General features: G+C 40.9%; 1 protein-coding gene across 1 annotated transcript in view; it reads left to right on the plus strand.

Moving 5' to 3' along the window:
* The window catches only part of LOC133645942 (attractin-like), a 100,580-nt gene that overhangs the window by 40,752 nt on the left and 36,648 nt on the right, over window positions 1–23,180 (plus strand). Inside the window, exon 4 of the mRNA XM_062040868.1 lies at window positions 4,929–5,007. Coding sequence (XP_061896852.1) covers window positions 4,929–5,007 — 79 coding nt within the window. The remainder of the gene's footprint in view (window positions 1–4,928; window positions 5,008–23,180) is intronic.

A 23,180-nucleotide genomic window follows, 5' to 3' on the forward strand; every position in this document is an offset into this window, starting at 1 on the left:
AATACTTTGTTTAACATCAAACTATTTCGTCCATGTTTTTGTAAACATTTTTGTCTTCTGTTCAGCATCTGCCATCATGTTGAGTGTTTTATTTTCTTTTATTTTGTATTCCACGCAAATGCAGCTGAATGAAATATGACACCTCTGCTGAAACATTCGTTTTGAGTCTTTTTCCGCTGAAGTGCTGAAATCTATAAGGTGCGAGGCGGAACACAGCGTGAATTCTGACAGGAAATCAGCGAGAGGTGTGACAGTTGCCGAATGAAGTTCAGATTGCTAGAGATGTTGATGATGTGTTTGAATGCACACACGCACTTTATTTCCCTGTCCTTTTGTCACACGCACTCACTCTAGACATGACAAGTCTTCACCTTTCAAACCCCTCGGGCATTTTGTGGGAAAGTGCAAAGTGATGTACTTTCCTTAAGCTCCGCCTCCCCTGTCATGTGAGACCACTGTCTAGTGACGTGGAATGAGAACTTTATCGTCATTGCACTTAAAAAGTAAACCTTGTTTTCAGTACAAGAACAGACAGACCGTATACAGGGGTAGACGGAACAGGATGGGTCGTCAACAGGCGGGGCCCTGTAAAGAGGTAGGAAGGAAAGGCCAACATGGGGGAGGGCGTAGGGGGGAAAGCAGCTCCTATGAGAGGGTAGGGGGTTCGGTTCGAATCGAAGCCAGGAAGAAACCTCAAGCAACTTAAGCACATATTACTACGTTCAAAACTCGAGACTTGCAACTGGGTGATGTGAGGGTTGTCCATTATACCGCGGGGTGTGCAGCACCGCATGTTCCCTCTAATTTTTCATGTGTGTAAGCAAACGCAAAAACTTCTTAAACATTCAGTAGAGCACATGTGAGCGACATCAGACGTGCACATTGTGGCCACACCTGACTAAATAACAAGTTAAATGTTTTATCATAATCAAATGACAGCAGTCATTACCATGAGATTATTTTCTAATATAAGTGATTTGGCCCACTTACATTTAAAATAAACATTTTTTTTCATGAACTATGTACTAGTATTGTATGTCTGAGTGGGGGTCCTGATTTGGAAATAATGTGTACCCCTTTCAGACATCGCATTTAGTTCCCATTAAAACATTCACATGTTGCACAATGAGATGTAAGCATGGGATCATTCTTGTAACTTTCTGTTTGCAAAATATATCCTTTTATTGGTATTTCTTTAATATAATAACAGCATTTCATGTTTAATATTTATGGATTAAGATTCTTAACAAATGACAGTAGAATAAGCACACATTTGATTGGTAAATCACAGTGTAACGACCTGGAATTACACATTGTGTGGTGTTGGAGTTGTCCGACTTTTGTGTGGCTGTAAACGCATCACTGGCGAAGTGAGAAAGAGCGAGCTGCTGCTGTTGATATGACAGATGACAAAGTTGGTTTATGGTCTGGTTTGTATGGCAGAAAATGACGAGTTTTGCTAGATAGAAACGTTTTTACCAATGTTTTGGTCATGTGCTTATGGCCGACAATACAGAGCAGTGGTTCTTAACCTTCTTAGAGGTACCGAACCCTACCAGTTTCATATTTCTCTCTGTTTGATGAAATAACATTGGAGGAATTGTCAAAATGTGTAAATGGGACAAAACAAACAACATGTTTACTTGACCCAATTCCTGGGAAACTTATCAAGGAGCTTTTTGTATTACTAGGTCCATCAGTGTTAAATATTATAAACTTATCACTTTCCTCTGGCACTGTTCCCCTAGCATTCAAAAAAGCGGTTATTCATCCTCTACTCAAAAGACCTAACCTCGATCCTGATCTCCTGGTAAACTACCGGCCGGTGTCCCACCTTCCGTTTATCTCGAAAATCCTCGAAAAAATTGTAGCACAGCAGCTAAATGAACACTTAGCGTCTAACAATCTCTGTGAACCTTTTCAGTCCGGTTTCAGGGCAAATCACTCTACGGAGACAGCCCTCGCAAAAATGACTAATGATCTATTGCTAACGATGGATTCTGATGCTTCATCTATGTTGCTGCTTCTTGATCTTAGCGCCGCTTTCGATACTGTTGATCATAATATTTTATTAGAGCGTATCAAAACGCGTATTGGGATGACAGACTTAGCCTTGTCTTGGTTTAACTCTTATCTTACTGACAGGATGCAGTGTGTCTCCCATAACAATGTGACCTCGGACTATGTTAAGGTAACGTGCGGAGTTCCCCAGGGTTCGGTTCTTGGCCCTGCACTCTTTAGTATTTACATGCTGCCGCTAGGTGACATCATACGCAAATACGGTGTTAGCTTTCACTGTTATGCTGATGACACCCAACTCTACATGCCCCTAAAGCTGACCAACACGCCGGATTGTAGTCAGCTGGAGGCGTGTCTTAATGAAATTAAACAATGGATGTCCGCTAACTTTTTGCAACTCAACGCTAAGAAAACGGAAATGCTGATTATCGGTCCTGCTCAACACCGACATCTATTTAATAATACCACCTTAACATTTGACAACCAAACAATTAAACAAGGCGACTCGGTAAAGAATCTGGGTATTATCTTCGACCCAACTCTCTCGTTTGAGTCGCACATTAAGAGTGTTACTAAAACGGCCTTCTTTCATCTCCGTAATATCGCTAAAATTCGTCCCATTTTGTCCACAAGCAATGCTGAGATCATTATCCATGCGTTTGTTACATCTCGTCTCGATTACTGTAACGTTTTATTTTCGGGCCTCCCTATGTCTGGCATTACTAGATTACAGATGGTACAAAATGCGGCTGCTAGACTTTTGACAAAAACAAGAAAGTTTGATCATATTACGCCTATACTGGCTCACTTGCACTGGCTTCCTGTGCACCTAAGATGCGACTTTAAGGTTTTACTACTTACGTATAAAATACTACACGGTCAAGCTCCTGCCTATCTTGCTGATTGTATTGTACCATATGTCCCGGCAAGAAATCTGCGTTCAAAGAACTCCGGCTTATTAGTGATTCCCAGAGCCCAAAAAAAGTCTGCGGGCTATAGAGCGTTTTCTATTCGGGCTCCAATACTATGGAATGCCCTCCCGGTAAAAGTTAGAGATGCTACCTCAGTAGAAGCATTTAAGTCTCATCTTAAAACTCATTTGTATACTCTAGCCTTTAAATAGACTCCCTTTTTAGACCAGTTGATCTGCCGTTTCTTTTCTTTTCTACTCTGCTCCCAACTCGGGGTGGACCGCTAGCCTGTCCATCAGATGGGGACATCTCTACGCTGCTGACCCGTCTCCGCTCGGGATGGTTCCTGCTGGCCCCACTATGGACTGGACTTTCGCGGATGTGTTGGACTTTCACAATATTATGTCAGACCCACTCGACATCCATTGCTTTCGGTCTCCCCTAGAGGGGGGGGGGGTTACCCACATATGCGGTCCTCTCCAAGGTTTCGCATAGTCATTCACATTGACGTCCCACTGGGGTGAGTTTTCCTTGCCCGTATGTGGGCTCTGTACCGAGGATGTCGTTGTGGCTTGTACAGCCCTTTGAGACACTTGTGATTTAGGGCTATATAAATAAACATTGATTGATTGATTGATAGTGAAAAAACAATTAAATGCATTTTTCAAATTCAAGACAAAGTTATATGTTTTTTACTGGTGCACCAAATGAACCGTGCATGAACATCACCTTGTTCACAGAACAAAACCAACACAGTGCATGAATTCACAACAAATTACACACCTGCAAATCAGTGTGACTTCTGCTGTTGCCTTTGAGAGACCAGTTCAGATTTGCATGGCTTTACCTTGGCAAGTGCCACTTATGTCATTTTCACAGCAAAGTCTGTTCCTTTTCTTCGTTTTTATGTCCAGCATCCTCGAAGAGGATTGCTCGCAAAGATATGTTGTAACAAATGGTATAAAAAATCCCAGGGCTTTCTTAGCAATAACTGGATACTTTTCCATTTGTCGACACCAAAACGTTGAGACTGTTGTTGTTCTGAAGAGTTGCTGTTGAATCTGGCTCTGCTGAATTTCAATGATTGCCGCATTCCGTAGACTGACATCGCGGTAACATCCCTTCAAGGCGTTCGAGGTCTCTCCCAACAGTCAAAAACTGCAATGGTCTCACTGGGCGTGTTTACAGCATGAGCTTGCCTGGGGACAGGGGCGCCGAAAAGGGGGGGTAAAGGAGACGGATTCTAGGGGCCCATGATGGAGGTGGGCCCAGAGAGGCCCCTAATGATGATGAAATTATAATACAGGGGGCCCTGTAAAGATTATTTTCATGGGGCCCAAAATCCCTAGCAGCACCCCTGCCTGGGGACAAATTGTAGATAAGGATTGTTTTAGTTTGGGTGAGCAGATGCATTCAATCGTCAACTGTAGTTATCAGTTCTGCCTCTCAAATTAAACATAATTTTGCGGAAAGGTTCTCTGAGATGTTAATCATTTTAAAAAATTGCAATAGCCTGAGTGCCCACAGCCCTGTTCATCCCATCGATCCCAACAGGCCGCCTCTGGGCTCCTTGAACAGCTGCCATCGTCTTCCAAACCTGCCGATACACCAGAGCAGACGACCGGTTCTCGCGGTTCCAAGTAGGCATGTTTAAAGAATCCCCAGGCACACGACCTTCCACTTCTCCCACGTATATACAGCAGAAAACATTCTGTCAGGACACGCAGGTTCCCCCAAAAATGAGCTTCTCGTCGAGAAGATCTTGTCAATTGCGTTGAGAGACCAGTTGATCAATTCCATGTTTTAGATTGCGGGGAACAGTGCAAAAGAGGGGTGCTTACTTAGAAAGTTAAAGATGGAGACAAAGAAGGGAAAAGATAAGGGAGGGTAAGCAAGAAATGGTACAGTCGTAATTATCATGTTTTGTGTATTGCAATGCGATAAATTGAAGTTATGTCTACGAGCTTCTCTTTGACTGGACTTCCTGTCCGTCCACAGTTGCTTCCTGTCACTGCTGCTGGTGGCCGCCGTCGTCTGGAAGATCAAACAGAGCTGCTGGGCTTCACGGCGACGAGAGGTTGGTCTCACTCGACACACACACAACCTTTGACCTCAGCCCCCTAAGACGGACGCCAGGGACCATTAATTTCCCCGGGTCCGACCTCTTTTGACTCGCCCTGCGCCGGGTAGCGCCAAAATAAAAGCTAGTCGACAGGTCGGTTGAAAGGTATTTCTTTTCTTTTTGTTAACAACACGCTTTTGTTTCTTTGAAGTTTTTAGAGTTTTGTCATATTTTTCTTCCTTTTACCTTTGTTTCATCTTAAGTGCCTGTGGGAGGAATATGTTCCCGTCAGTAGCCTACAAGCACTTTGCTGACATCCCCAACAGGTCATTCCAGAACAAAACAACCGTTTTGACACATCAACCTTACCCCAATTATAATATTGTGTATTTCACCAAAACATGTACGGTCCTCACATTTCAGCAAGCATCTCATTCGATCTTGTAAAGCGACAATACTGTAGAACTGGGGTCTTCTCAAAGCTACTTTTACAAAATAAAAATGGCTACTTTATTTTCATTGCTTATCCCAAACCAAAGAGGGAATAAACTTGTGTTTCCAGAACATTGACACAAAGTTGGTATCCACAACTCACATTTTGTATTAAAAAATCAACAAATTGTGTTATTTGTATCTATTTCTGTTTAGTTGTTTTTTTTAAAATATCATAACTAAAGGTACTTTAAATTATTTTTTTGTCTTATTTGTATGACTGGTAATATTTCAAATGTACTGTAATTCAGAAGCAGATATTAGATAGGTCTGAATTGAACAGTTGTAAAAAGACAGTGTTTATGCAAATGTTGGGTGAGCTACACAAAATCAACTGGCGAGCTCCCGGTAGCTAACGAGCTACTGGTTGGAGACCAGGTACACCACTTTAGAGTAGTCAGTGTACAGCTTGTTTAGCAGTATTGATCCACAAACCGCCATTGTTGTCTAAATATCTGGCAGATGTAAGTCAAGATAACAGTGCTTACAGTGTGCATGAGTGCTGCAGGCACTGGAGAGCTGTGGTTCCTTGAAGGGAAAGATGAGCTCCAACATCTACTGCAACATTGTGAAACAGAAACTAGGCTTCAAGTGGTCGGTCGAAGCCAGCATACGTCTAAGTTACCAAATCCATTATTATTAGGTTTAACTACACAACATTTGCTAAAAAGCTAGCATAAAACAATAGGATTCTAACGATATGATGCTACTATAAGAGACGTTAGCATACTTCTCAGATACGTTATGCTTAGTATATTTACCACACTCCCTAAGGCTGAAGATTTCACATTAGTCGCATAATTTTGGTGTGACCTCTGTATGTATGATAAGATTATTGTAAATCTCAAAAAACCAACTTTTTAATCAAATTTGAATAATGAGATATCGAGACTGACTGGTGGATTTTAAGCTTTCTTCTCTGTAAATGTCAACCTCAAAAGGTTGGTTTGAAATTGTAACTGGTTATTGGGTGGGTAGATTATTTCGAAATTAATTGTATTGTACCGTATATTGTGTATTATATAATGATGTATATTTTAACTGTGGGTCCAGATCCATAAACTATACAGTTCTAGGGATTACCATTTTGCAGAACAGACTCTGATGTTAACAGAATAAACAATAGTGTAATTTAAAGATATGTCTTTAAATAAATGAAATAAATAGAGTAAAATAAGGTGCCAAATATCAAAAATCAGGATTTGTAGGTCTAAACATACAAAATTAGCATAAAATGTTAGCATGCTATAATAGGAGATGTTCGCATACTTCCAAGATGGCACCAAGTATCAAAATCAATGATTTTTAGGTTTAAATATACAAAATGAGCTAAAAAGTTAGCATAAAACATTACCATGCTAACGCCAACATGCTAATATAAGACATGTGAGCATACTTCCAAGATGGTGCTAAGTAAAAAAAAAATTAAAGATTTTTTAGGTTTAAACATACAGTATGCGCTAAAAAGCCAGCAAAAACCGTTAGCGTGCAAATATAAGCAAAGTTAGCGTCCTTTTAAGATGGTGCTAAGTATCAAAAATAAGGATTTTTAGGTTCAAACATACAAGTGATGGGGAAGCTACTTGGAAAATGTAGTAAGCTAGGCTACAGGTTATATCCCCAGTGAAGTGTAGCAAGCTTCACTACAAGCTACACGGCAAAAGTTGCTTCCTAAAGTTGTTTTAGAGCAGTGGTCCCCAACCACCGGGCCGCGGCCCGGTACCGGTCCGCGGACCGATTGGTACCGGGCCGCACAAGAAATAAAAAAATAAAAAAATAAAATTGTTTATTTTTTATTTTTTATGAAATCAACATAAAAAACACAATATATACATTATATATAAATATAGATCAATACAGTCTGCAGTGAAACAGTCCGTAAGCACACATGATTGTATTTATTTATGTAAAAAAAAAAAAAAAAGTTTTTTTTTTTAAATACCCCCCCCACCGGTCCGTGGGACAAATTTTCAAGCGTTGACCGGTCCGCGGCTACAAAAAGGTTGGGGACCACTGTTTTAGAGGGCTTTGAAGGCTACACCGCTGACTCCCATTAGCTGCATCTTCCACATGTTTCTTTTTAGGATTTAAAGATAATAAATAATAATATGATTTAAAAAAAAATGCTTGGAAGATGGGGCTAAGACAACTTTTAAACCCTCCATCAACGTTTTATATACACACTGCAAGTATATATATATAATGTAGTAACAGACACCTTTGTAACAATATGTAATATGTACAATATTTACTGTACTTTGGTCATTTTAAGCATTGCCGGAACTTCTTTCTTCAGCGCATTGATTTACGTTTCTTTACCAGCGCACTTCCGACTTGTGGCAACAAATGTGTGTTACTACTTCCTGTGTTGTAATCACGGCAGACTTGGACAACAAAGACATGCTTTCGGCCCTCCAGACACATTTTTTTAGGTCAATGCGTCCTCCAAATCAAAAAGTTTGGACACCCCTGCTATACTGTATAGATATGATATTGATTTAAAAAAAAACTTATATTAGTCACATTCTTCGTGTGTCTACCAGTTCCTTCTAGGAAAAGTCTGGGACAGAGTCCAGGGAGGGGATTCAATCCAGCAAGAGAGAAAAAGTCAAACCAAAAAAACCTAACTTGAAAGAGGTCTGAATATTACAGCTTAATTTATGCACTTATATTTACAATGGCTACTAACAAAGGCTTTTACAAAATATAAATACGATTATTTGTAGTTGTACAACATATTTTTTCAAATTATAATTAAAATTGAAATTATAATACACTCAAATAACTTGTGTAGTATATACAGCATGACATCAAAACAAAGAAAAGTGCAGATGAAACACTTAAAACTAGGGTTGTTCCAATGCCAATATTTTGTATAATTAAAGTTCTCCTGTGTTCTACGTATTTCCTGAGTTTGTAAACAATTAAAAAAAGACAAAAATATTTTTGTGATAGTAAAAAGTATCGATGTAATCATTGTAGTATGGACTTAATACGACTCTTGTACTTGGTATCGTTACAGTCTCTGTCTGTATAAACCCACCCTTGGCATTTGTTTACATTAAGGAGTGCAAGCTTGCGGTTAGCTATTGTATCCTCCTATGGTGTGTAGTGAAGCATGTTTAGCTATTCCTCATCTTGCAGGGATGACATTTGTAAGAAACATCGTTTATTTGTCGCCATGGCGTCGAAGATTAGTGATTTAGAAGTAGCTAAAACACTGCCGATTGCGGCTGGACATGAGCCGCTAGCTAGCTAATGGCTAGCAAGAGCTAAGCACCTCATCCAGAGCGGTGCTTCAGTGTTTAAAGCTTCACCTTTATCGTTTGTTTTTCAGCCAAAATACGTTCATTCTTCCTCTTATTTCCCACAGTTTGTCTGCTTATAAGTACACCATGCGTATGCGTTGCCTAAAACGTGCGTCTGCTCGTTTTACCAGCATTGTCACGACATGACCACGCCGTCATTTCCAGGGGGAAAAAAGTAACGGTATCTTTCAGAAGCAGTGTAGTACCCTTTTTAAATCATTAGTACCACGGTACCTTATTAGTACCGGTATACATTTACAACAATACTTCACACATATCATGTTTATGCAATTAGCATGTGCTACATTAACAAATTATGCACAAAAACAACTTTTATGGAGTTGCACACAGGTTTTGAAATAAACCTTTCACATCACAATTAATCATTGCTCAAAACAGAAACAAAGCTTATTTTAGTATCTTCACTATCCAAACTAGCAGCTATGCTAAGATAACTAGTGCGCACACACACACACACACACACACACTCACAAACACATGCCTGCGCCTGCAACTCACAGCTGGAGCAGTAAACAGCCTCGGCTCTCGACTTCTTGAAAGTTTAACAACGAATTGTCAGCAACTAAACATTTGACAGGGGTTTCCTCGATGGACTTGGTTTCAGCTTAACAGTCTCAGGGTATTCAGCCATCACCACGCTAGCCTTGTTCTTACTGATCATCGGTCATTACCGAGCCTAAATCGCGACGGAATTGGCTGTTAGAATTTTTAACAACGGTCAACGACTCACGTCTTTTTCATCCGTCCTTGATGTTTTATGTTATGTGCTGCCATCGGGTCGACAGAGGCCAGACCCGACTTTGATTGACGGTGTTCTGCGGCTGGTTACTTGCTCGATTAGTGATTTCTGACACGTGGTGTGGAGTTAAGGTATTGGGACACCTACAGGGAACGTGGACGGGTTAGTAGTAGCGGTGTTCTGATGCCGATCAGCCATAAGTAAGATCTGTGTTAACTGTAATTAGTTTCTGGTGCATGCTATTGACAGTGTAACAATATCAAGACAATATTGAAACCATGTGGTGTATTACACGGGGAGTTTTAGAAATGTTTGTTTTGAGGGATGCGGTTTTACTTGAACTTTCATTTTGTGCTTTCACCGTCTGAAGAGCCTCTCAGCCGTGGCATTCACCCTGCTCGCCTCTTAGCGTCGATGCATCACCCGCCTCCCCTCTTCAGGCTAACCTTTATGTAAAAGCCCTTTTTTTTTCCTAATGGAAACAATACTCCGGTCATGTCCACACAAACAGTTTAAAATAGTATTTCTTACCTTTTTTCTGTATATTCTGACATTTTTGTGTAGTTGAAAAACTATTAATTTGTTACAGTTTTCCTCTTTCTCAGTTACTGTAAATTCCAGACTAAAAGCCACTACTTTTTACCCTGCGCCTTATAACAAGCAGTGGAGCTAATTTATGGATTTTTCTTCGCTGACGGCCATGATGCAAATAGCTTTAAAAACAACAAACAAATACAGTGAATAGGTGTGTGTACATTGCCCTTCTGTTTACCTGAGCCTTCAACCGGAAGTAGAAATCCTGTTCCTTCTTCGAGCCGCCCATAGCCTTTCTACTCTCATCAATTCTTCATTCATTACTCCAAGCAACGTTTATAAGTTTTACAATGTAACCAGAACTATTCATACTTACTAAACCGTCCCCTGTGTGCGATGTGTGTAGGAGTGTTTTCATGCATATTTGTACGCACTATCGTAATGTAATGAAGCTAGTGTCGTTAGCCTTAGCTAATATGCTAACATGTTTACGAGTGTCTGTATTGGAATTATTAACAATGGCATGTTTTTGTATTGTTTTAGTTTCACAAATTCCTCAGTAAATTCATCAAAACGTCACCGTGGAGTTATTGAGTTTGTTTAGCTGATTGGAGAGCTAGCTTCCGCAAATAGTGGGTCCATGACAATGACTTCTGTCTTGTTTGATCAGCCGTTTTACGGCCGTGTTACAGACACCATGTGGAAACAGTTAAGGTATGTAAATAAACATTTACAGAATCTTTCTGTGTAAATAACTAATTTCACAATGTATATATCTGTGGCATATACTCCAAGGAACAAATATTCTTTCTCTAAAATGTAGTGGGTGCAGCTTATATACCGGTGCGTTCTATAGTCCAGAAAACACGGTAGTTTCTCTTTGACTTATACAATATAGATTGAATAAAACACTTTATTGTCGTCAAACATGAAAGCATGACAAAAATACATGTGGCTGCTCTGTTAGGTGCAGTTGAAATACAATACAAACAAAAAATAACATGTTAAAATATACTGTATACCTAGATTCTAGTAGGAACCGCAGTGCAACAGTAAAAAACAGTGTAAGCTATTGGGACATATCTAGTATCCTATTGGCCCACAAGTAAAAACAGTAACTCTGTTTGTCCTGCTCTTGTGTGGCTGAAATCTCTTCCCTGATGGCAGCAGGTTGAACAAGTGCAAAAAACAGTACACGTTATTTTTGCTCATAATGAGCAGAAAAAATCTTCCAATGGATCAAGTCAAAATAGTCTTGGTAAAATGTCTTGAAATAAAACATATTTCAGATTCAAAAACTTAAGTGATCTTGCAATGAGCAATTCAAACTTTTTGACAGCTATACTTACTAGTATTGTGAAGTTTTGTGTCTTATAACAAACTTATGATACTCAAAAGTAGTATTTTTTCCCTTAGAAGATGTATTGCCTAAAAACAAGTTCTTACTGTATATCTCTCTAAAATAGTATTGAAGGGATTGTGACTTTTATTAAGTGCTTTGCGAAGGCAGCAAGATCGAGCAATGTCCCCTAGGGAGGGCAGGAGGCGGCCGATGATTTTCTCCCCAGTCCCGGACTTTCCTGTCTGCAGCACGGATATTGTTTTACTGTCAAAAATGTAATGTTTTATCATTGATGCTCTCTCGTTAGATTTCACACTAATTTGTTAGTCAGCTATAGCACAAAGCTACAATAGTTTCAGGTAGTGTAGCATATAATAATCTACAGTAGATTGTTTTTAGGATCTTTAATATACAAAATGTATCGATGTGCCCCCCCCTGGAGACGGTACACAAAATACGGGGCAAAAATGTGTCCCTTGTTCAAAGATACTTACACCTATTATTTCCATCAAGCAGTCCTACTCTGTCTGATTCAAATATTGTCGTCACTACACCTGGCAAGCAGGTGGATTCCACCCATTTCAGAGAGCAGAAGATGAGAAGTGACAACATGGCCGTTCTCTCTGTGTAATTAGAACGCGGCCACGCAGAAACACAGCAGTGCTGCCTCATCCTGCGTCAGCCCAGCGTGTCACAATGTTGTAATTATGGAACTATTTCATATGCCGCTGGCAGAAGGCTAATAGTACTAATCCTGCGGCCTGTGGCGTGACGAGGCTCCAGCCGCGTGCATCCATGTTGGCGCAGTTTCGATTTCTGGAAACCATTTGCCAATTTTATTGGCGGTTCCCTTATCGATTCCCTTTGGCTGCGCCTGACGTCTCTGTGCACGGCGCCGGTCGGTGGCACAAACGCCAAAGAGATATCTACGAGAAAGGATGACAACTGGGCAACTTGCACCATGAACAAAGTGGATATTTCATCAAAACAGAAACATTAGCGCACAAAACATGTTAACGTTGAATGAATGACGCGTTTTTGATCCTCTCCGAGCCGGAAGGGAATGTCCACCCAAGCTTGTGGCATCTATAGTATTCACAGCACTTCTCTTTCCACGTTTTATGTTACAGCCTATTTCCAAAATGGAACAATACGTTTTGTCCTCAAAATTCCACACACAATACCCCATAATGACAACGTGAAATGTAAAAATTTTAACATTTTTGCAAATGTATAAAAAAAAAAAATCACATGCGCATAAGTATTGCTCAATGCTTAGTTGATGCCCCTTGGCAGCAATTACAGCCTCAAGTCTTTTTAAATACGATGCCACAAGCTTGGCACACCTATCTGTGGGCATTTTTCGCCCATTCCTCTTTTATATGTTATTTTAAAATAATCATTTTTATTTCAATATTTAACATTACGTAACTACTAAACATTCTTATGTAATTGTCACAGAATAATTAATGTTGTATTTTGTTTATCACTACGGTGTATTATAGTTATTTTCAAAACAAAATATTTTTTTCCCGAGGACTCGTGGGCCCCCCTTTGAGGCTGTGGGTCTCCTAAGACCTCACTGTTGGGTTTGTACACCTATGTTTCTTCTAAACTAAACAAAGTTGATGATAATCAACGTGCTTAGAATTTTTTCCAAATGAGAATCCATTAGAGAATCAAAGAAGCGACTCGTTAAGCAAAATTGAAAGTGGAATCAAGATCGCAAAAATTTTATCAGTTCCCATACTTAGCTGCAAGTTGCCGCCATTGTTCTAATGTTGGCACTCTGACGTCTTATTTCAATCCTTATTAAGTTCAGCTGGTTAAATATCAGCCTTTTGTGTAATAATTTCACCGTGACAACAAAAGCACACCTCATCTGGTAAAAACTTGGCGTTGACCATTTAGTCTTTTGTAATTTGTCAGCAAAGTACATCCTGATTGGGTGATGTAAATTTAAGACGCTTCAAAAGGATTCCATTTTTATTCTGAAGGGATTCCAATGTGACTTTGACTCCTACTCGTCAACCCTTCAGGAAACTCATCTTCTTTCCTTCCTTCCTATATTTTAACTCTCATGAATAAAAATTCCTAGAAATTCTGTCCATAAAAGTTATGAACAGAATCGGTGACAAAGGGCAGCCATGGCGGAGTCCAACCCTCGCTGGAAATGACAGAATTTCTAGGCTGGTTTGGTGGCTGCAGGATTAGGTCTCTGCTTTTTGCAGATAATGTGGTCCTGATGGCTTTATCTGGTCAGGATCTTCAGCTCTCACTGGATCGGTGCGTAGGGATGAGAATCAACACCTCCAAGTCCGAGTCCATGGTTCTTGCCCGGAAAAGGGTGGAGTGCTATCTCCGGGTTGGGGAGGAGAACCTGCCCCAAGTGGAGGAGTTCAAGTACCTTGGAGTCTTCCTCACGAGTGAGGGAAGAGTGGCTCGTGAGATCGACAGGCGGATCGGTGCGGCGTCTTCAGTAATGCGGACGCTGTATAGATCTGTTGCGGTGAAGAAGGAGCTGAGCCGGAAGGCAAAGCTCTCAATTTACCGGTCGATCTACGTTCCCATCCTCACCTATGGTCATGAGCTTTGTGTTATGACCGAAAGGACAAGATCACGGGTACAAGCGGCCGAAATTAGTTTCCTCCGCCAGGTGGCGGGGCTCTCCCTTAGAGATAGGGTGAGAAGCTCTGTCATCCTGGAGGAGCTCAAAGTAAAGCCGTTGCTCCTCCACATCGAGAGGAGCCAGATGAGGTGGTTCGGACATCTGGTCAGGATGCCACCCGAACGCTTCCCTCGGGAGGTGTTTAGGGCACGTCCGACCTGTAGGAGGCCACAAGAAAGACCCAGGACACGTTGGGAAGATTATGTCTCCCGGCTGGCCTGGGAATGCCTCAGGATCCCCCGGGAGGAGCAGGACGAAGTGCCTGGGGAGAGGGAAGTCTGGGCTTCCCTGCTTAGGCTGCTGCCCCTGCGACCCGACCTCGGATAAGCGGAAGAAGTTGGATGGATGGATGAATAAAAATGATCTTATACTTCCGGTCCGCTCAGCAACATTCATTAGCGTAACACATCTTTTATCCCGCTAGTAAGGGCATCCCGATCTGATATTGACATTGGTCTGATCCCACAAAAAAAAAAATAATTTTGGAATATATAAAAACATGTCCGATGTTAGCCTTCGATATAAGCAGTCCATTCCAGGTTCCGTTACAGAAATTATCCTCCGTGCAGAGCTCACGTGATCGCATCAACAACCGCGTGCAACCAGGAAGTAGAAGGAGCAATGCCAGCCGTGTGACTATCATCATTGTTTGAAGTCTCGTCTTAAAACCCACTTTTTATTCTCTGGCTTTTAAATCGCCGTGAGTCCTCTGTGTCTTTTATTGTTTTATTCTATTATATTGATTAGTTTTTTATTGTTTTATTGTATTATTTTATTCTATTATTATTATTTGTTTGTTTGTTTACTTGTTTCATTTTAAATGCTGGTAATTTGATTACTTTTCTTGTTTCTTTTTTTTAATGTGCAGCACTTTGGAGACAGTTTTGTTGTTAATAGTGTGATATGAATAAAGATTTCATTAAAAATCCAAAAAAGACGTTGCAGCTGCTGTTCGGCATCGCCGCCTACCAGTTTCCCGCTCTACACTTTCAAGTAAAGTACAGGAAGCGGTCTGCTTAAAAGCAGTTGGTGCGAAGATGGACAATAACCCTGACTTTCCACTGAATGTGAAACGCCCTCAGACTCTTTACGTTTCAACTCAAGTCAATGTGTCATTTTCCACCGCCTGCGGAACGTCATTCCAGTGCAAAATATACGCAGAGCTTCGGTTTTTGCTGGTCGCCGCGACAAATCCGTTCATCCATCCATCCATTTTCTACCGCTTATTCCCTTCGGGGTGGCGGGGGGCGCTGGAGCCTATCTCAGCTACAATCGGGCGGGAGGCGGGGTACACCCTGGACAAGTCCGTTCAATTTCGCTAAAACCTGCTAGTGTTGGACAGGAAGTCATGAGCAAACACAAAATAAAGTGTCTGGTTTATGTTCAAAATAGAATACTCCATCTTCAAGGCTGGTCCGTGGCCGTTTCGGATTCAGGGGTGAGTCAGACGAGACACAGTCCAGACAACAAGTATATAAGGTTGTGGCCCTTACTGAACTAAAACTGAACAGAAACAAATTCCCTTCATGTCTTTGTACTTTTTTGCCATAATGTATTTTAGGATCTTTATTAAGTGGTGAAATTCCCATTCGGTAGAGCTTTGATAGCTCACGTTTACTGTACATTTACAAACAAATAAACAAACATGCAACAAGAGGGAAGGCGTTCCAGTTTGTAGCGTATTCAGTCTGAAGTTCTTCTGAGTGTCCAGAGTTGGTCTTAGATTTGATCCATTACAGCATTAAAAAAAGTAATACACATTTGACTTATTGTAACCTGTATGTTTTGTGCTGATATCAGATTGGTATCGGCCAATACTCAAGGCTGCATTGCCAAACTATTTTCCTTGAAACGTCTCTTAACAAATTAATCAAAGTTTTTTACTGGCATCACCCGGTTCCCTTATTTTTTGTCCCCATATTTTTACCTGCCATTAAAAAGAAAACCCCTCTGGCACTGCTGACATAGCTTCCGGTCCACTCGGTCTCTGCAACACACGTCCTTCAAAATAAATGGTGACGATTTCTCATTTTGCTCTATTAACGTATTTCCAGATACAGATTTCGACAGCTATGACACAAACTAGCAGGTGGCGCCGAATGACTTCTCTCCCGATCGTTTTCTTCCAGTCACTCACGACCTGGGCTGATGCAACTGAACGGAAGGTTGTTTGCAAGTTGGAAAACCGGAGCAGTTGTGTAGCCATTAAGAGGGATTAGTGGAATAGACTGTAAACATTAAACGCCGGATGTCTTCTTTGGATTCCTCACTGGAGACTTCTGTGTTGAATTTTTGGATGTGAGCAACCCATCATGTAAAGCGTATGTGTGTCCGCGTGCGTGTCTATCCGTAGAGTGAGATGACATTTAACAAGAAGCTCTCCATTCATTGTTTGTTTGGCTTTCCAAGGTTTTCTCTGCCGTTCAACACGAGGCGGCTTTCTTTCCTAGCGGCATTGTTTGCGGAAATAAAAACACGAGGACAAGGGAGGATAACGTCTACGCTAGAACTCTATTGATTTTTCAGTAATGGACCCAACATGCTTGATGTGCTGCCAGCTGGTGCAAGAGGACACTTTTCTTTCGTATGCCTCAAAAGTTTTATTTCAGCAAGCATTTTGTTTTATCTTGTAAAGGGACAATACTATAGAACACAGGTTCTTAGCCTTTTTGACCTGGACCAGTACGGAGGGGTCCGGGTCCGGGTCCCACTCGAATGTTAACAGTGATTATAATCATTTTCAATAATTATATCTAAACTACTTACAGTTTACGATCTTGTCAAATTATATTAAACCATGTGTTAATCACAAAGATTATTTTAACATATAAACCTTAGGGTTAGGTCAGGCTGATTAGAAAAATACTGTAAGTACTACTTATATATACTGTATTACATAGGAAGGGTCTCATAAATAAATGCTAAATTGTTTTCTTTTACATACAATTATTTACAATTTATTCAATTCGGGGGACGGCGTGGCGCTGTTGGTAGAGTGGCCGTGCTAGCAACCGGAGGGTTCCTGGTTCGATCCCCACCTTCTACCAACTTCGTCACATCCGTTGTGTCCTTGAGCAAGACACTTCACCCTTGCTCCTGATGGGTCGTAGTTAGGGCCTTGCATGGCAGCTCCCGCCATCAGTGTGTGAATGTGTGTGTGAATGTGGAAATAGTGTCAAAGCGCTTTGAGTACCTTATAGGTAGAAAAGCGCTATACAAGTATAACCCATTTACCATTTAGTGGTTAAATAAGTACATAAAATAGCTGAATTAATAATAGTAATACATGTTTCTTAAGTAAACTGTCAATAAATCATTTCAGGTGCTTACTATGAGGTCTGTCACACCACTACCGCCCCCTAGGCCCTATTCGGATTTTATCAGTGAATTTTCAGAGTTCGTCGCGGATAGGGATGATGTTTGATAAGAAATGATCGAGTTTGAGCCCATTATCGAATCCTCTTATCGAACCGATTCCTTATCGATTCTCTTATCGAATCCAGATGAATTGTTGTATATGGAAAAAATCACAATATTTGGTTTAACAAAAGCTCACTTTTATTTTATAAGAAAAACATAAAATTAAATAAATATTGACTGTTGTTATCCCCTAAAAAATAAAATAAAATAAATAAATATTGACTGTTGATACCCAAAGTATATTAAGTGGGATTTTTCAGAAAAACAAATATATACAGTAACACAAAAACAAACTGTCTCTGTGATCACTATAAGTGTATAAATAATAATATAGTGTTAAATCAAATCAGTCAATAATACAGCTCTCCAAAAAGTGCACTTCTGCTGCTATTGGAACATCCTTCTGGGGTCCATCAGTGTGGCCTCCTCCAGGAATGACTGCACGTCCTTGTCCTGGAGGGAAAGTGAGGGACAGACACAACATAGAATTAGGGGGGAAATTAGCTGAATGTAAAGACTAGGGTGTCTGTTATTAAGTCTTTAGCATTAGTATGTGGAATTAAATTATGGAATGGATTAAGTAATGAAGTTAAACATTGTACTGATATGATCCACTTTAAGAGGTTTAATAGTGCTTGCAAAGTACAAAGAAGAATTATGAGAAATACTTTCAACTTTATTGAAAATAAGATATTCTTCATCTCAGTATATTGATAATGACTGAATTAATTAATTACATATTACAAAACTTTTGTATATACTAATTCACAGATGTTATTTTATTATAAAAAGGTCAGTAAATGATGTATATATTTGTAAACGCTCTGAAGTGGGAAAGGGGTTTTTGATTGATTGATTGAGACTTTTATTAGTAGGTTGCACAGTGAAGTACATATTCCGTACAATTGACCACTAAATGGTAACACCCGAATAAGTTTTTCAACTTGTTTAAGTCGGGGTCCTCTTAAATTGATTCATGATACAAATATATACTATCAGATATATACTATCATCATAATACAGTCATCACACAAGATAATCACATTGAATTATTTACATTATTTCCAATCAGGGGTGTGGAGGGGGGCGGGGGTGGGGAGGTAGGATATGGACAGCAAGTAGTGGACATAGAGAGAGAGAGAGAGAGAGATCAGAAGGCATAAGAAAAAGTATCTGCATTTGATTGTTTACATTTGATTATTAACAATCCGAGGAGGGTGTTAGTTTAGGGTTGCAGCTGCCTGGAGGTGAACTTTTATTGCGGTTTTGAAGGAGGATAGAGATGCCCTTTCTTTTATACCTGTTGGGAGCGCATTCCACATTGATGTGGCAGGGTAGGATTAAATAAGCTTTACTTCTTCCTACTACTTTTCGGACATGATGTAAAGTGGAATGATATGAAACTGTCATGTGTTATGCTGTAAGTTTGTTCATGTACAAAATAAACTAAAGAAAGAAAGAAAGCACTAGTTTATTAGACAGACCTGCAAACTCTGGAGTGGTGTAGGCTACAAGATACCGTTAACGTTATCAGACACATACAAAAAGGCTAACGTTAACGTTAGCCAATGACTATGCTTAGGTAACGTTAGTCTAGCTAACATTACTGCAGTCCTGGTTGACATAAGAGGTAACGTTATTTTAGCCTAAAGCAGGGGTCGGCAACCCGCGGCTCCGGAGCCGCATGCGGCTCATTGACCACTCTGATGCGGCTCAGCTGCATACTTGCCGATCCTCCCGGAGACTTCCGGATTTCAGTGCCTCTCCCGGAAATGTCCCGGGGCAGATATTCTCCGATTTTCACCCGGACTACAATATTGAGGGTCCACCGTGATGGCACTGTCTTTATTAGCGTCCTCTACAACCTGTCGTTGCGTCCGTTTTTTCACCATACTATCTGCGTGCCGGCCCAGTCACATGTTGTATGCGGCCTCTGCTTACACACGTAAGTGACTGCAAGGCATACTTGGTCAACAGCCATACAGGACACACTGAGGGTGGCCGTATAAACAACTTTAACACTCTTACTAATATGCGCCACACTATGAACCCACACCAAACAAGAATGACTAACACATTTCGGGAAAACATCCGCACCGTAACACAACATAAACACAACAGAACAAATACCCAGAATCCCATGCATCCCTAACTCTTCCGGGCTACATTATACACCCCCGCTACCAGCAAACCCTGCCCCCCCACCTCGCCCACCTCAACCGACGCACGGAGGGGGGGGGGATTGATGTGTGGGGGGGCAGGGTTGGGAGGGCGGGGTTTGGTGATAGCGGGGGTGTATAATGTAGCCCGGAAGAGTTAGGGATGCATGGTGGAAAATCTATTTCCATGTGGGCCGGACTGGTAAAATCATGGCATGATAACTTAAACATAAAGACAACTTCAGATTGTTTTACTTTGGCCAAAAATAGAGCAAGCACATTTTGAAAATGTAGGTATCACAAATAATCCTCTATGCAAAACACTTCGAGTTAGTTGAGGAGAATTCTGAGGAAAAGATTGGTGCAGTTTAAAAAATACAACAAATGACACAATAAACTTGTCTGTGTTTTTACAAAACTATCAAACTTTAAGTCACACCCTATCTGGGATTGAACAAAATACTAAATAGATAATAAATAACAAAAACCTTTGTAGGTATCAAATACGGTCCATGTACGGCCATTCTTTTTTGGTTTGGGATAGAAAATAATTTAACATAAAAATAAATTTTTCCCGTTTTTTGTTTTGAGAATAAAAAACTGAAAATGGATCGTTAGCCATTATCCCAATTTTGTAATGTGTTTGAAAATACTAATTAAAACAGTGGAGAACTATTTTCTCTATTCCTCGTTCAATGTTTGTAGATATGGTAGATTGCACATATGCATTGTCTCTTTTCCGTGTCCTCGATGAGTGACCCGGAACAACAACAACAACAGAAGAAGAGCCATGTTTGCCTGCTCATTAGAGAACCGATAAATGTGTCACTTTCTCTGTCTCTGGACACTAAAAAAAATAGAAGGCAACCGTTTTTGTTTTTCATTATCACACCAAAAAACAAAGTTGATTTTCATGTTGAATTATTTTTCTACTTCAAACGAAAAACGGAAGGACCCTATTCAGGAGGATTTAGTTATACGTCCACTTTATTTTTTGGACATTTTGGGGCAACGAGGGTGCCAAAGCATAACTTATTCGAATCAGAGAACGTAATACATCAGGTTTTACGTTTCGTTTTTGTCTAGGGGCTCGAGCCGTAACCACTGTCTACTCTTACTTGGCCGCGCTATAAACCGTGTGCTTGCCTAGCAGAATTGCTATTGCGACATCCGGTGGATTTATTTGGAACAGCAGTTTCTTTCATGAAAAATTGCAGCTCAGTTCCATACTTCGCAAACTCATCTCGTGGAATAAACCTGTTTGCAAGCCTGATCCGGCCCCCGGGGCGTAGGTTTGACACCCCTGATTCAGACAAAAAATTTATTTTCAGTTAATAGTATAGTGCTATAAAATTAGTTTCTATAGTATTGTTCTAAGGACAAGGAATTTCCAGAAAAGGATCAGCATTCATGATCATCTTCTGACACCTTTCTGTTCCATCATCCCTGAAGATTGGAAAAAAATTGGCTGAAAATTGTGGCGTGTGGAAAGTTTTTGATGTGACTTCAACTATCTCAAGCACCCTGCTTTGGATATAATCCAAAATCAATAGTGTTCTCCCTTCGCTGTAGGCCACTCACTGATACAAACTTTGAATGTTTTTGAGCCAAGGCCACAAAGTAAGGATCAGCATGACGTCCTGAACATCACTTCATGTTCTGTGATTAAGATTGAAACCTTATTTGGGACAAAGCACTACTTGTCCTGCTTTGACCCAAACTGTCTGGCTTTTTGCCGCTGGTCTTTTCTGGGTGGTTAAACATAAATTTAAAGAAATATACAGCTGGAGAAGAAGTAAACTTCCTCTCGCTCAGCCACTTAAAAGTTCCAAATCCACACCATGGACTGGAGGACTTCCATTTTCTGACATTATTTTCTATCAGCTTCTTGTTTAGACTCTCCAATGGGCTAACAGATGTTCCTCTTCTGCTGTGTCAGTGCCTTTGTGTGTGTTAGCGTGTGTGAACGTGTGTCTTTTTTGTCTCTCACGGCTCCCATGATGCATCTTAATCCCGCTAATCGTAATTCCACTGAGATGTTGGGTATAATTACAGTTAGGGATGGTTTCCTGTGTCTTGCCGCTTGTAATCCGCAATCCCAAAACCATTGCTGCTGTGTGGGAGACCCCTCGCGGCCCCCCATCCTCCATCACGTTGCCTGTCAAACTCGTCTCCCATCTTTGTTTGAGATTCAATCCTCTAGCGATGACTCATAAGACTTTGTTCAGATGTATCACATCATGACCAAGCCTATGTGCTTTTAATTCCAAACTTGAGCGTGCTCTGCTGTCAGGTCTTCCAAAGGGCATGCAAGTTCCAAAGGGGATGATCTAGTCTTACCTTGGATTTTAGTTTTGAGGCTGTCACCAGTAGAATGTCATGGGGTAACATTTGGCTTAGGGTTGAGGGTTTGAGGTTGATGTTGAGATGTGACGTTAGGGTTGTGAATTTGGGATTAGGATTAGAGTCAGGGGGTTGGGATTCATTTTAGGTGTTAGGACTGGGGTTTGGAGCTAGGGCTGCGTTTGGGATTGGTATGGTAGGCTCTTTATTGTCATTGGACAAGTCAGGTCTTCCACAGGGCATGGTAGTGCCAAAGAGGAGGAACTATTCCTATCTTGATTTTAGCTTTGAGGCCGTCACCAGTAGAATGTCATGGGGTAACATTTGGCCTAGAGTCGGGGTTTTGAGGTTGGTGTTGTTGTTAGCATCTGACATTAGGTTTGTGGATTTGGGGTTAGGACTAGAGTCATGGGTTGTGGTACGGGTTGGGATTAATTTTAGATGTTAGGACTGGGGTTTGGGGATAGCGTTGCGGTTGGCATTAGTATGGTATGGTATGCTCTTTATTGTCATTACACGTGTACAACAAAATACATTTTATGTGTGCATATGTAACCATGGTCCACGGTGTGTGTGTTAAGTCTGTAGGCCTGGGGTCGCCCCACAAGCGGTGGCAAAGGAACGGATTTGATCGTTCCATGTGTTGTTGACAGAGAAGTAGTTTGTTTCATCTTCACTGCACTGTCCTCAGGGGGAATCCTGAAACAACAACCTTGCCACATTGCAGCCAGGAAAAACAGTCAAGATTAGAATGGTTGTGTTTAAGCCAGCAAAAGCAAATTAAAAATGTCCACCCGTAATTGCCTATTTCTGGTCCTCAAATTCGTCCTGCACGGCAGATGGTCCGATGTTATAAAGGAAGAGTGTCCACAGTTCTGCCCTCATCCTCCAATCCTTTGTGGCAGCCTTGGGGTACCTTGAATGGCTGCTATCATCTTCCAACAGTACAACGCTTACTCCAATCAGCAGGTGTCTTTTCATCATGATTCCGAATAGGTAGATATCGTCACCGCCCTCGTCTGAAAGGGTCGCCAGGCATGCGACACTCCTCTCCTCCCAAGAGTCCGTCGTGTGTCCAGCAACAACCGTTCAGGCAGGACAGGTCCATGTTACCCTGAATCCGAGATCTTGTCAATTTTGTTGAGAGGCCAGTTGATCAGTT

Source organism: Entelurus aequoreus, linkage group LG03, assembly GCF_033978785.1.
Source record: "Entelurus aequoreus isolate RoL-2023_Sb linkage group LG03, RoL_Eaeq_v1.1, whole genome shotgun sequence".
Classification (NCBI taxonomy): domain Eukaryota; kingdom Metazoa; phylum Chordata; class Actinopteri; order Syngnathiformes; family Syngnathidae; genus Entelurus; species Entelurus aequoreus.